The sequence below is a fragment of the Brugia malayi genome, assembly GCF_000002995.4.
Source record: "Brugia malayi strain FR3 genome assembly, contig: Bm_v4_Chr3_scaffold_001, whole genome shotgun sequence".
Taxonomy (NCBI): domain Eukaryota; kingdom Metazoa; phylum Nematoda; class Chromadorea; order Rhabditida; family Onchocercidae; genus Brugia; species Brugia malayi.
Window position 1 is genome coordinate 10,438,088 of NW_025062477.1, and position 12,172 is coordinate 10,450,259.

Below are 12,172 nucleotides of genomic sequence, written 5' to 3' on the forward strand. Positions count from 1 at the left end.
ACCCGTAAATAGTTGATAAAGTTTAGTACTATAAAAATTTACCCCAAATTATATTTTGCACAATTATGGGCAAATCAAAAGAAAACTTTTGTTACTCAATTATTTCATCATTTAAATATCATTTCAATCATTTAAAAAAAAAAAAAAGAGAAAACTTTGTGATAAAATAATACCATTACGATTTATCGAGAACACTCTACTTCATTACCCACATTTTAATTTAAACACGGTAATTTAAATCAAATTTAAATTTTCTTCCTAACATTAATTAAATAACATTCGTTGGTCTTTTTTTTTTTTTTGTTCCTTTTATTGTTTGAATTAATTTTCCTTTTCGTTTAATTTCCAGTTGTTTCCTTTTAATTATATTTGTTTGCAATTTTATTCATTTATGTTCGATGAGGTCAAAGAACTTTTTTATGCTCACCATTTTATCTTTTTTGCTATAAAAATTTTTGTAAAAATTTGAAATGAACTTGATATTATTTTAGATCACTTAAATTTCTTCAAATATAATAATACATTTATAATTTTCCAATTTTCAAAAAAACAAAATTTGTTTTTAATTTAAAATTATAATCACAAAATGTTACACATAAGTGACATTAGCATAAAAATGCATATTATATCAAAAGAATTGAAAGAAAAAATCTAAAATAAAAAAATATGAAATAGATGTTAAAATGAAAATTATGAAATATTAATTAAAATTTAAAAAAATTAAATATTAATTTAAAATTAATATTTTTATAATTTTTCATAGATTTACTCACATTTTTTTTTTACATTTTTCCTAATTATTCTTACTTATTTATGCATAGTTGGTGTTTTTTTTTCTTAGTTATATTATATTATTATTATATTTATTATTCTTTAATACTTACTGTTTTTACCTACGAAAGTTGCAATCACGTGAAATTATACTTACGTAAATTTTGAAATTATTTCAGGATGTTATTTTTGGATGCATTCTTGAAGGGTTTGAAACCACAATTTGATGATGACTCAATCGATCGTCTTAATTACTACTATACACCTTTACTACTTGTCATTTTTGCATTAACACTTAGTGCTAAACAGTTTGTTTCATTTTTTTTTTTTTTTTTAAAATATATATTTATGATTTTATGATATATTCCATTTTTTATTTATTTTTTTAAAAATATACCTTTATGATTAAAAAAAAAAAAAAAACTTAAATTTTATAAATAATTAAAAATAATAGAAAAAGTTTAAATTAATTTAATTGACATATTTGTTAACTAATTTATCCATTATTTCATTTCTTATATATGAATGTATATATATATATTTATATATATATATATAGTTTTGTTATTTATTTACTTATTTACTTTAAAATTTTTCAATAATAAAATTTTGTACTTAAAGCTTAGATAATAAATAATCTAATGCAAAAGAAAAAAAAAAGAATTTTTTTTTTTCTTAATATAAAATTTCTTACTTTCTTTGAAAGAAAAATTTTAAAACAAACAATTTAAATTAAAAGTAATCAACAAAAGATAAATTAAAAAAAAAAAAAAGTTATAACTAATTTTATTGCTAATTTTTACTTATTGCTATAATATATTTCAATTAATTTCAGTAAAACTTTTTCTTTTCAGGTATGTTGGACAACCAATTCAGTGTTGGATTCCGGCCCAGTTTACCGGTTTTTCTTTTTCTTTTTTTCTTTTTTCATTCAACGAATTTTTTTTTTAAAAAACAATTTTTAAACAAATTAATAAAAATTAATGATAGGCTATGAAATTGATATATTCAATTTTACATCTATATTTTTTTTTTTTAAATTATCTTTTTTATTCTCTTCTTATCAGATGTAAAATGAAATGCTTATCAAAATTTCTACCTGATATTTTTCTCTTTGATATTATTTCAAAAATAATTTCAGCATTCTACCTGATAAGATAAAATATTTAATAATCATTTCATTTTTTTTTTCCCTTTCCAGGTGCATGGGAACAATACAGTGAAAATTACTGCTTTATACAAAATACTTATTTTTTACCATTGAATCATTATATTCCACGTGATTTACAGGAACGTGAAGAACGTGAAATTGGTACGTTCATTTACTTTAAATGAAGTAATTGTTTTAAATGCCTTAAACTGAAATAAATTATAAACTTTTCATTTCATCTTTTCTTGTCTTTGCTTTTTTTTTTTTTTTTTTTTTTTTTTTTTTTTGAAAAATCGTTTTTGTTAATTTAATTAGAAACAAAATTAATTTGAAAAACTTTTCTTCTCATTCTTTTTTCTCACTTTTATTGAGATAAAAGTTATATAAAACGTTTATAACGAGGAAAAATTTTTGGAATTTAAGAAATTAAATAAAATTTTATTCAATTTTTTTTTCTTTTTATTACTATTTTTTATTAAAAGATTAAAAGGTAAAGTAATTTTTTTTTTTTTTTCATTTTGATTTTTTTCTCTTTAATATAAATTTTGAAATTATTGATCAAAATTTATTCTAATAGAATTGATGAATAAAATAAATAAAGAGATGTGAATTAGACAAATATATGAGTAATGAATAATTTTAATTTGATTGCTAATATTTCTCATGTAAATTTATTATAAATTAAATTAGAAAATTTAACAGAACTTTTTTTTTCGAATTTTTTAAACAATCAATTACTATTATAAATTTGCTTTTTTAAAAATTTTTGTATCTCAAAACTAACTCCATTTCTGTATGCTTTTTTTAAAAAAAAAAAAATATCCTTACTAAAACTTGCTAATTATTTATTAAGTTAATTTATTATTGAATTGCTATTATTATTTGAATTCATAATTAAATTTTATAAACACGAAATCAATGAATTATTTGAATTCATAATTCAATTTATAAACAATTTATAATTCAATTTATAATAATGAATTATTTGAATTCATAATTCAATTTACAAACACAAAATCAATTTAATTAATTAACTATATTTGATGGATAATATTTAGATGAATTCATATATGTATAAAATTTGTGTCTCTCATAGTTATTTACTTATTTTCAATGTATTTATTCTATCAATTGTATGACAATTCAGTAAAGTGTACACATAACGAAATGCATTATTGTATGCGATAATTTCCGCCAATTCATTAAAATGAATTGGCGGAAATTATTTGTTGTTGAATGATTTTTGATAAATATTAATGTTAGCAAATGCATTTTTCATCGTTGTTTAGGACAAAAAATAAAAAAAAAAAAAATAAATAAATAAAAGCGCAAATGAAATTGTTTGGATTGTATGAATTGTCGCATAACTTTTCCTCTTCAAATATTCATTGCTCTATTTAAGGGACCAATAGGGTTTTTTTTTTTTTGAAAGTTTAAATATGTATAAATATATTTATAGATGTTAACAGATAGGACAATATGATTTGTTGAAATTTAAATGTATGTTGACAAATAAGACAGCAATATTTATTGAATTTTTACCTTAAATATAAAATTGACAGATAAGGTAGATAAGATTTATTGAAATTTAAATGTTTGTTGACAGATAAGATAATTAGATTTATTAAAAGTTTACATTAAAATGTATATATGTTGACAGATAAGACAATAAGATTTATTGAAGTCTTAATGTCGCATCCATTAAAAATTTCGCTGTTAAAAATTTTCACTGCAAATTTTGTCAAAAATTGATTACACAAATAAATTAATATTGTAACAAAAAGAAAAAAAAAATATTTTCTTTTTAAATATTGATTATTATTTGTATTGCATAATTAATAAATTAATTAATTCTTTCAGGTTACTACCAATGGGTACCATTCATATTAGGTTTACAGGGCATTTTATTTTATCTGCCATGTCTAATCTGGCGATTACTTAATTGGCAATCAGGTAAACTTTAATATTTTCCTGCGTTTTTTCTTTTCCGATTGAAAAAAAACTTGATTATAAAATGATTACTTTTAACAAACAATTTTCTAAATAACAAATTATGGTTTCTCATAAATTTTTTTTTTTTAATTATTAGAGAATTTTACAGAAAATTTAATTAACTGATTAGGAGAGCAAAGATTTACCATTTTTTCTTTTCAATTTCGCTTTTTTTTTATCGAAATGCTGAATAAATATTATTAATTCTAATTCATTTCTATACTAAATAAAAAATATTCAAGCTATACTTAATATAATTAGCTATTCCATATCTAATTAACGTACGTCTATCTATACGTATACTTGCGTGCACGTATAAACATACAGTGATAATTCAGAAATATAAGTGAATATATGCGTGAATACAAAACTTCAAAAAACAAAGTATTAAAAGTGCTTTATTTTGAATTGAAATGAATTATATATTTTGAAAATTGGTAAATTTTTTTTTTAAATTCTATAAATTTTCAACTTTTTTTTTTTTTTCAAAAATTTATTTTTCAGGAATAGCCCTAAAAGGTATTGTATTAATGTCTCAGGATGTAAGCAATATGCAATCTGATAAACGTAAAGATTCAGTGGCTATCGTAGCTACGCATATTTACGATTCATTAAAAACACAAAGGAATTTGATACGTCATAGTCCAATATCGTTACTTTTGCGTAAGGTAAAAACTTTTGAATTTATGAAAATTTTAGGGGGAAAAAAAAAACGCTAAAACTTTTATAAGATAAATTAATATTAAAATAAGAAAGTTTGTTTATTTGAATTCTAATTGAAATTTACTAATAATTTATAAACAATTTATATATGGAAGTTTAAATCAATTTTAATTTTATTCTTACTTTTCATTTAGCTTTATTGTTATGAACATAATAATAATATTCGTATGAATTAATTGATGTTAGGACAGAATATTTTCAAATCATATTTAATTTCAAATTTTATGATTTTAATTTAAATTTTAGGGATTTTATCTAACATTACTGTATATGTTGGTAAAGTTTATTTATCTTCTGCAAGCTATTACGCAGTTTGTCTTATTAAATAGCTTTCTTGGTACCGATTACACATTTTGGGGCTTCGAGATCCTTCGTGATTTAGCAAATGGCCGTGAATGGCAAGAATCAGGACATTTCCCGAGGTTCGAGATCGTTTCATACTCATTTAATTTTCATTGTGATATGTAGAATTAACATTTTCTTTGTTGTAAATTTCAAATACTACGTTATGTTTTACAAGCTAAGTGGTATTTCAAGAAATCTTTAAACATTTTAAAATTTCAAAACTTTTGAGCAAAAAAAAAAAAACGAACTTCGAGATGAAAGAAAAATTGAAGCTTTAATCATTTTGAAATTAAGCAATTTTTTTTTTCAAAAATATTTAAGAACTGTTTTTTTTTTTTAATTTTCAAACTTTTTTACTCAGAGTAACAATGTGTGATTTCGATGTTCGAGTATTGGGCAACAAGCACAGGCATACTGTTCAATGTGTCTTAATGATTAATATGTTTAATGAAAAAGTTTGTTTTTAATTTAAATATTTAAAATTTAATTAATTTAAAAACTGCATTAAAATTGCTTGAACTCATATCAGTTACAGTAATGTTTTAAAATTTTATAAATTGCTATATATAAAGTTTTCCTATATCAGTTAAACTTTTTTCGTTTAATTCATTAATAATTAGTAACATAATTTATTCCTATTCAGATGCCTGACACAATACCGTATTACTTGCTACAACCTTACACTTAAGTACTACTTAAAATTGTCCCGTGATATATTGGTACTGTATGTATTACACAGTACCGCATTATTTACCACCTGTTTCTTATCAAATTAAAATTTTTTAAAATCAAATTAAAAAATTCAAATTTACCAAATTAAAATTTCATTGCTTAAAATTGTGTTGTAATACGGTATATAAAATAGAAATTTTTCTATGGAAGTTTTTTAAAATTTTAAAGCAAAAATTAGTTGGGTAATTTGATTTTAAGTTTAATTCTTTTTCTTTTAATTTTTGATTTTAAGTTTAATTTGATATAAATAAATAAAAATTATTCATTTGCAGGTGTATTTGTTTCTGTGGTGGTGGATACTGTTAGTGATCGTAGCAACAATTGCTTCATTAATATATTGGTACTGTATGTCTTTTCTTGAAACACAACAGTACTCGTTCATTGCTCAGTACTTACGTGTTTATGGACTTTTGGACGGACAAGGTAAATAATCTATTTCATATAATCAATCCATATTTTATATTTTTTGATTTTTCAAAAGCAAGAAAATAAAAATTTTTTTTTTGTGATTAAAATCTTTTTATGATAAATTGCAGTAAAATATAAATAAAAAAAAGAAAGAAAGTAAAATTGGTAAGAAATAAGCTTAACGAATGGATCAGATTTGTTATTTGTAGAATTAATTAAAATAAGCTTAATTAGTAGATCAGATTAATTATTTCATTGTGATTTTTTTTTTTTTTTTTGTATTTTATTAATCTCATTTAATTTATTAATTTTATAGAATTTGAAGAAAAAGAAAAATTCAAATTAATTAAAATACAACGATGAATTATTTCTAATTATAGCGCATAATGTTTTGGAACATTTCATTAATCGATGCTTACGAAAAGATGGCATTTTCATCTTACGAATTATAGCTGCAAATGCAGGTGATTTAATTACAACAGATATTGTCGCAGCATTATGGAAGAATTATCTTGATGATGAAAAGAAACGTGCGGTATTGTCACCATCACCACCACCGCCACCAGCTTTAACTCATCCTATGGCATCTAAATTGGATGAGATTGATGCTGCTGATAGCTTTCATGAAGAATTTTTACACTAATCAATTAATCGATCATTCATTTAATTAGATAACTGATCAATTAACTATGTAATTAATTAATTGGTGAATAACAGAAAAGAAAAGAAATACCAAAACATTTATTAATTATTTTTATTATATGATATCAAATTATTCCAATAGGCATAGGAAGAAGATGAGAAGTATAAAAGAGAATAAATTTCGAACAAAATTAATTTTTTAAAATTTCATTGAAAATAATTAAATACAGAAATTAAATACAAAAGAAAATGGTTAATTTTAAATATCATAATTTATAAAATATAGAATTAAATTGTATATGTTATATGCTATCAAAGTTATTTAATACTGCCGTAATTTTAAAATGAATGTGACATTTTGATAACATTGTATTTTTTTTTTTTTGATCTCTTCAGTTTGCAAGAAGAGCTTTAAGTACATATTCAAAGAAAAATTCAAAAGAAAAAAAAAATACTAATTTTATAGAAATTTAAAGTAATAGAATTAAAAATGTAATTTTCAAATTTGCATTAAGGAGAAAATTTGTTATTTTTCATCAATATTTTTCGGAAAAAAGAAAATAATATTTGTATAAAGATGCTAATAAATCGGAAATCAGTAATTAATGAGGGATAATTAAAAAGGAATAATTAAATCTCTTATAAATCAGAAATTTATAAATAATAAAAAACAGTTTAAATTAATAATCGATAAGTCATGACATTAACTATAAATAGAAATAATAGTAATAATATCAAAAAAAAAAATAATAATAATAAAAAAAAGAAATGATATCTTCTTCCAAATTCCTCTTCTATTATTGAGCAGGGTATTTACGAGAACATTTGTTCTTCACTAATTTACCTCTACAAATTGTCTCTTACATTTTTCAATTATTACTTTATCTATATATATTGATAAATAAATTTTTTATCAGCAAAATGATAATGCTTTATTTGAAAATAATTAATAAACAAAGCTATGTTGTTAATTGGTTAGTTGGTTGAGAGTGAAAAAGGAATATTTGTTAAAAATTGTTAACTAATTTTAATATTTCATATATTTTGCAATTATTTCAATGAAAACTCATCCTACTATATTTCATTCATTTCTTTTTTTTCTCTCCTCTAATATGTTAAAATTTATATTTCTAATTTGATAATGAAGAAAATATCAGATTTGCCTTAATTAATGTTTATTACATTTAAGTAATCTTATGCCTTTTTATATACTTTTATTTTTTTGTTATTGTTTTGAAGAATTCTTTCTTTTCTTTTTTATTAACAATTTACATCTATCTTACATAATTTTGAATTTCAAAAATAAAAATTTCTATTCGTTACTTTACTTAGTGAATGGAAGAAATTTCTACTACTGGAATAATTTTACCATAAGAAAAAATAAAGAGAAATGAAACGACTTCGGAAATATCAAAAAAAAGTTGCACATATCTGCAAAATCACTTCTTTAGTTTAAAATAAACACAAATAAATTAATTTAATTAGCTAGTCAAAGTAAAGATAATTTCTCAGAATTCATAGTAAAATATAACACTTTAATGATTACTTAGATATCCTTCATTGATAACAACTAATCACCCAATTAGTGCTACTGATAGTATACGAAATGCTAATTGGAATGGATGAATTTTGTGCTGTTTACTTATATCAACAATAAGTTAAAATTTATAAATTTCGTTAAATGTGCCGAATTCAGTAAATTACAATTTGATACACAATAACGAGTCATCAGATTAATGAATCAGTGTACTTCGAATAAACTCAATAAATAACTTTATCAAGATGAATTAAGAATCCAGCCGTAACAATCGACTCATTGAGCGAATCTTTTAATGCCCAATGACATAGTTATAAATCACAGTGACTAAATTTCACAGACAATAAGACATAAAATATATCAGTTTCAAATAAAATTTAAATTTAAAAAAATCGTAATAAAATTTTTCCTTGTGAAATGCTTAGTCCATTCGTATTCTGATGGAAATTAGTTTCATTTATTTCTATTTTAGCCTAGTAGAATTTTCTGCTGTTTGTAATTACTAATTATTTTCTCCTCTGTGTTTCCCTTTAATCGAGAACATACTGACGAAAATTATTCAAATTTTGTGTTCTACATCATCGAATTCTTACCAATTTGTAAATTTGTGTACCAAAAATTTGTATTTAACAAGTGATTCATTGAACTGAATTAAAATGAAAAATTTTGACTTTGAATTTGCAAATTTCATGCATCAGCGTTTGTTACGAGTATTTCGCCATTTTCTGAAATTCTTCTTTGCTAATGAAGTACCACGTACATAACTCTTTTTCATTTTTAAACGTCGATAATTTTGATTTTTTTCTCTTAATTTCCTCTTTAAACATTTCTTTTCATCAACAAATGGCTGTTGCTCTTCTTCAGCACCTATGTTAATCAATTCTTGCGAATTTTGTTCCGGATTTTTCTTATTTTCATCTTCATTGATTGCTTCATATGAACTATTTAAGCTGATACTTTCCTGAAAAGAATGACAAATAAGAATCTACATTTTCTCGAATCTATAAAACCAGAATTTGCAACCATAACAATAAGTATTAAGAGTTTGTTTCAAGAAGTTATTTATTTCAAAGTTTGCTTAATGAAATAAAAATTACCTTTTCATTTTCAATATCACTTACTGAACCTAGTAAACTGCTCAAGCGACGACAAATGATTGGTTGTGATAATAGTAAAGGTTTTTGTGGCGATAGTAGGACTTCATTGTATGATGAAGGATGTTTTCGTGGAGAACGACGTAATATCTGCTCATCGTTGTGCACTATGTGTTGAAGAAACAAACATTATAAAATGATAAAATGCATTTTTTTTACAATTTCCATTAACATTCAGTGCTTTAGAAAAAGTTAGAAAAAAAAAAAAAAAAACTAAAATTTAAAGAGAAATGTGACAGATAAAATACTGTTGTAAAGAATTTACTTACATCGCTATTAACGATTTGTACTGCCAGATGTATTATAAAGATGCAAAGTTACATTTTGCATTTCAATAGAATAAAATGAATCATATTTTAGGACGCAGAAAAGCGCTTTTTGCGTTGCATTTATAATGAAAGATAAAATGTGTCGAATAAATTCCTCGTTTTTTAAAGATTAAAAAAAGTAAATCACACAAAAGCTAAGCGAACAAATAATAAGAAGTAAACTTACATTGAGCGACATGTGCAGGAGGTTCACTTTCTGGTACTACAAAATTCGGAGACAACTGAAAAAATTTTTTGCCTTTACATTTATTAATAGAAGAATTTTATTTGACAAAAATGATATCCTAATTTTATTTATAAGAAAAAAAAGTACCCTATCGATATTTTGAAAAGTTTCTGGTTCCAGTAAATTTGTTAAACTTCGACGTGCCACTGGTTTGGAAGGCGAATTAATTTTTTTAGATGCTGTTGGACGAACCAGTGATGAAGGGTGTTTCCGAGGTGACCGTCTTAATAATGCTGAATCTTCTGAAAAACAAATATATTAAGTACAAATTGCGGTCGTTGGAAATCTCATTTTATCAAATCATCAGTAATGCAACCATGATTTTCTCAAAATCAAACTGCTTATCTATTGAATTATTACATTATAGCCATATAAAGATTTCAGAATTATAACTAACTCTCAGATTATTACTTATTCTAAGCTCAAGCATCTTTCAAGAATGTATCAATTGATCATTTGGGTTTTCATTTCCAAAAATCTCAGATGTTCCAAATTAATCTATCTCATTTCGTCAAATTTAAGGTAACTTACTGGTTTGAAGTATCGTTTCGCTCCTTGAGGTAATAACCACATCAGCGCGGTGTTTCTTTAACACTGGCTGCAATCCTTCTTTAAATATGAAGAATTCAAATGTAATAAAAGACTAATAATTTAAGTTATATGATTTTCAGAAAGACAAATAACAAAAGAGTTCTTATGCGTCAACAAAAATTCTTTTATAACATCAAATTCAAAAAAAAAAATCGAATAAAATTTAGTATTTAATCAAAAGACGAACTAAGTGTCAGCAATAATTTTCATTTGTTTCAAAATAATTTCGCGATTCCATCAATCTCACTTTTCACCTCTTCCTTCCCACATAATTCCGAATTTCTTTTTCAGAAATCAGAAATACGTTCAAGTCATTCGGTAATATAATCTATTATCTGCTATTTTATTCTTTTACGTTCAATAGTCCCAATTAACATGTGACTTCAACATTTGTTATAATCTAGTAAAAAGTATCGCAAATCAAAACCAAACCTAATTTGCTTTTTGATATGGATTGGTCTTTTAGCTTGACTGTTCAAGAAAAAAAAAAAACCTCAACTATTCATATGGCAGAATATCGAAGATATCGTGATACAGCTAATAAGGCCAGTTAATTTACGTTCTAGGTAAGCGATCATATTTAATGTCGAATGTATATGACTCTAAGTGGATTTGATATTTTACAGGACAATGGGAATAATTCTGACTGTTAAGTTGATAACGAACTAGAACTAAATCATATAAATAGAAGGAAAAATTTTTGAACAAATTTAAATCAAAGATTTGAAATCTATTTGTATAAGCATGACAGTATCAAACAAATTATAATACTTCAGGAAGACAATCCCTTTCATCGAATGACCTTTTGAGTTTCACTTTTGGAGTCGGTTTCGAAACTACTTTTTTTGGCGGATGCAACTTCAAATATTCCTCTAAAAAAACCAAAACATCAAATATTTTTTAAAAAAAATGCAAATAAAAATCACTCAAAATTCTTGCTCAAATGTCCTCAGTATTTCATCCAAAATCAAAATATTAAAATCTTTTCTTCTCTCATTAACCACTGACATTTAAAACGAAACGATCAACTATTCGCAAAAATTTTAATATTACGAGTTTTTGCACTGAAATTTTAAAGTTATAAAAAAAAGAGAAAGAGTTGTATCTATGATTAACATGAAAATATCACAAAATATAGCCAATAATTTAGAAGGAAAATTTTTGAAAATAAAAAAAGGGTAAAATGATATTTTATAAGTGGAAAAATTACCTTTAATATGTGATGGTGCAATCAATTCGATATCTTCTTTGGTTGGTGAGTTTTTATTGAGTTGTTTGAAAATTTGCAACCAACGTTGATAACGCTCGCTCATTCTCGAAAAACTTTCCTTCTACAAATATTAACTAAATTTGACATTTTTTTTTTTTTTTTTTTGAAGGTACACATTATTTTATTCTACGCAAATTTTAATAAATTGCTAAAATAATACTTTCATATTTTTGATTAATAAATAAATGAGTAAACTGGAAAAATTCACAAGCCTATTTAGTCATCTGATTAATTATTTGCTTAACTAAATTAATTTACTCCTTCATTAAATAAAATTCGATATTATCCGCATATAATTACTA

The 12,172-nt window shown here is 23.2% G+C and overlaps 2 protein-coding genes across 2 annotated transcripts; one reads left to right on the plus strand and one right to left on the minus strand.

Annotated features, from left to right (window-relative positions):
• Window positions 1-951: 951 nt before the first annotated feature.
• Bma-inx-13 (Innexin inx-7, putative) lies at window positions 952-6,764 on the plus strand (the record flags this gene model as incomplete). The annotated part of the gene is made up of 9 exons (XM_043080764.1): window positions 952-1,079; window positions 1,626-1,672; window positions 1,973-2,083; window positions 3,782-3,874; window positions 4,418-4,581; window positions 4,883-5,058; window positions 5,343-5,436; window positions 5,986-6,136; window positions 6,502-6,764. 9 exons carry the CDS (start codon window positions 952-954, stop codon window positions 6,762-6,764), a joined length of 1,227 nt encoding a protein of 408 aa, XP_042936698.1.
• A 2,230-nt stretch (window positions 6,765-8,994) lies between these two features.
• Bm8687 (Uncharacterized protein) lies at window positions 8,995-11,913 on the minus strand (the record flags this gene model as incomplete). Its single annotated transcript, XM_043080765.1, has 7 exons — window positions 8,995-9,261; window positions 9,398-9,561; window positions 9,950-10,004; window positions 10,097-10,251; window positions 10,541-10,607; window positions 11,372-11,472; window positions 11,811-11,913. 7 exons carry the CDS (start codon window positions 11,911-11,913, stop codon window positions 8,995-8,997), a joined length of 912 nt encoding a protein of 303 aa, XP_042936699.1.
• Window positions 11,914-12,172: the final 259 nt, after the last annotated feature.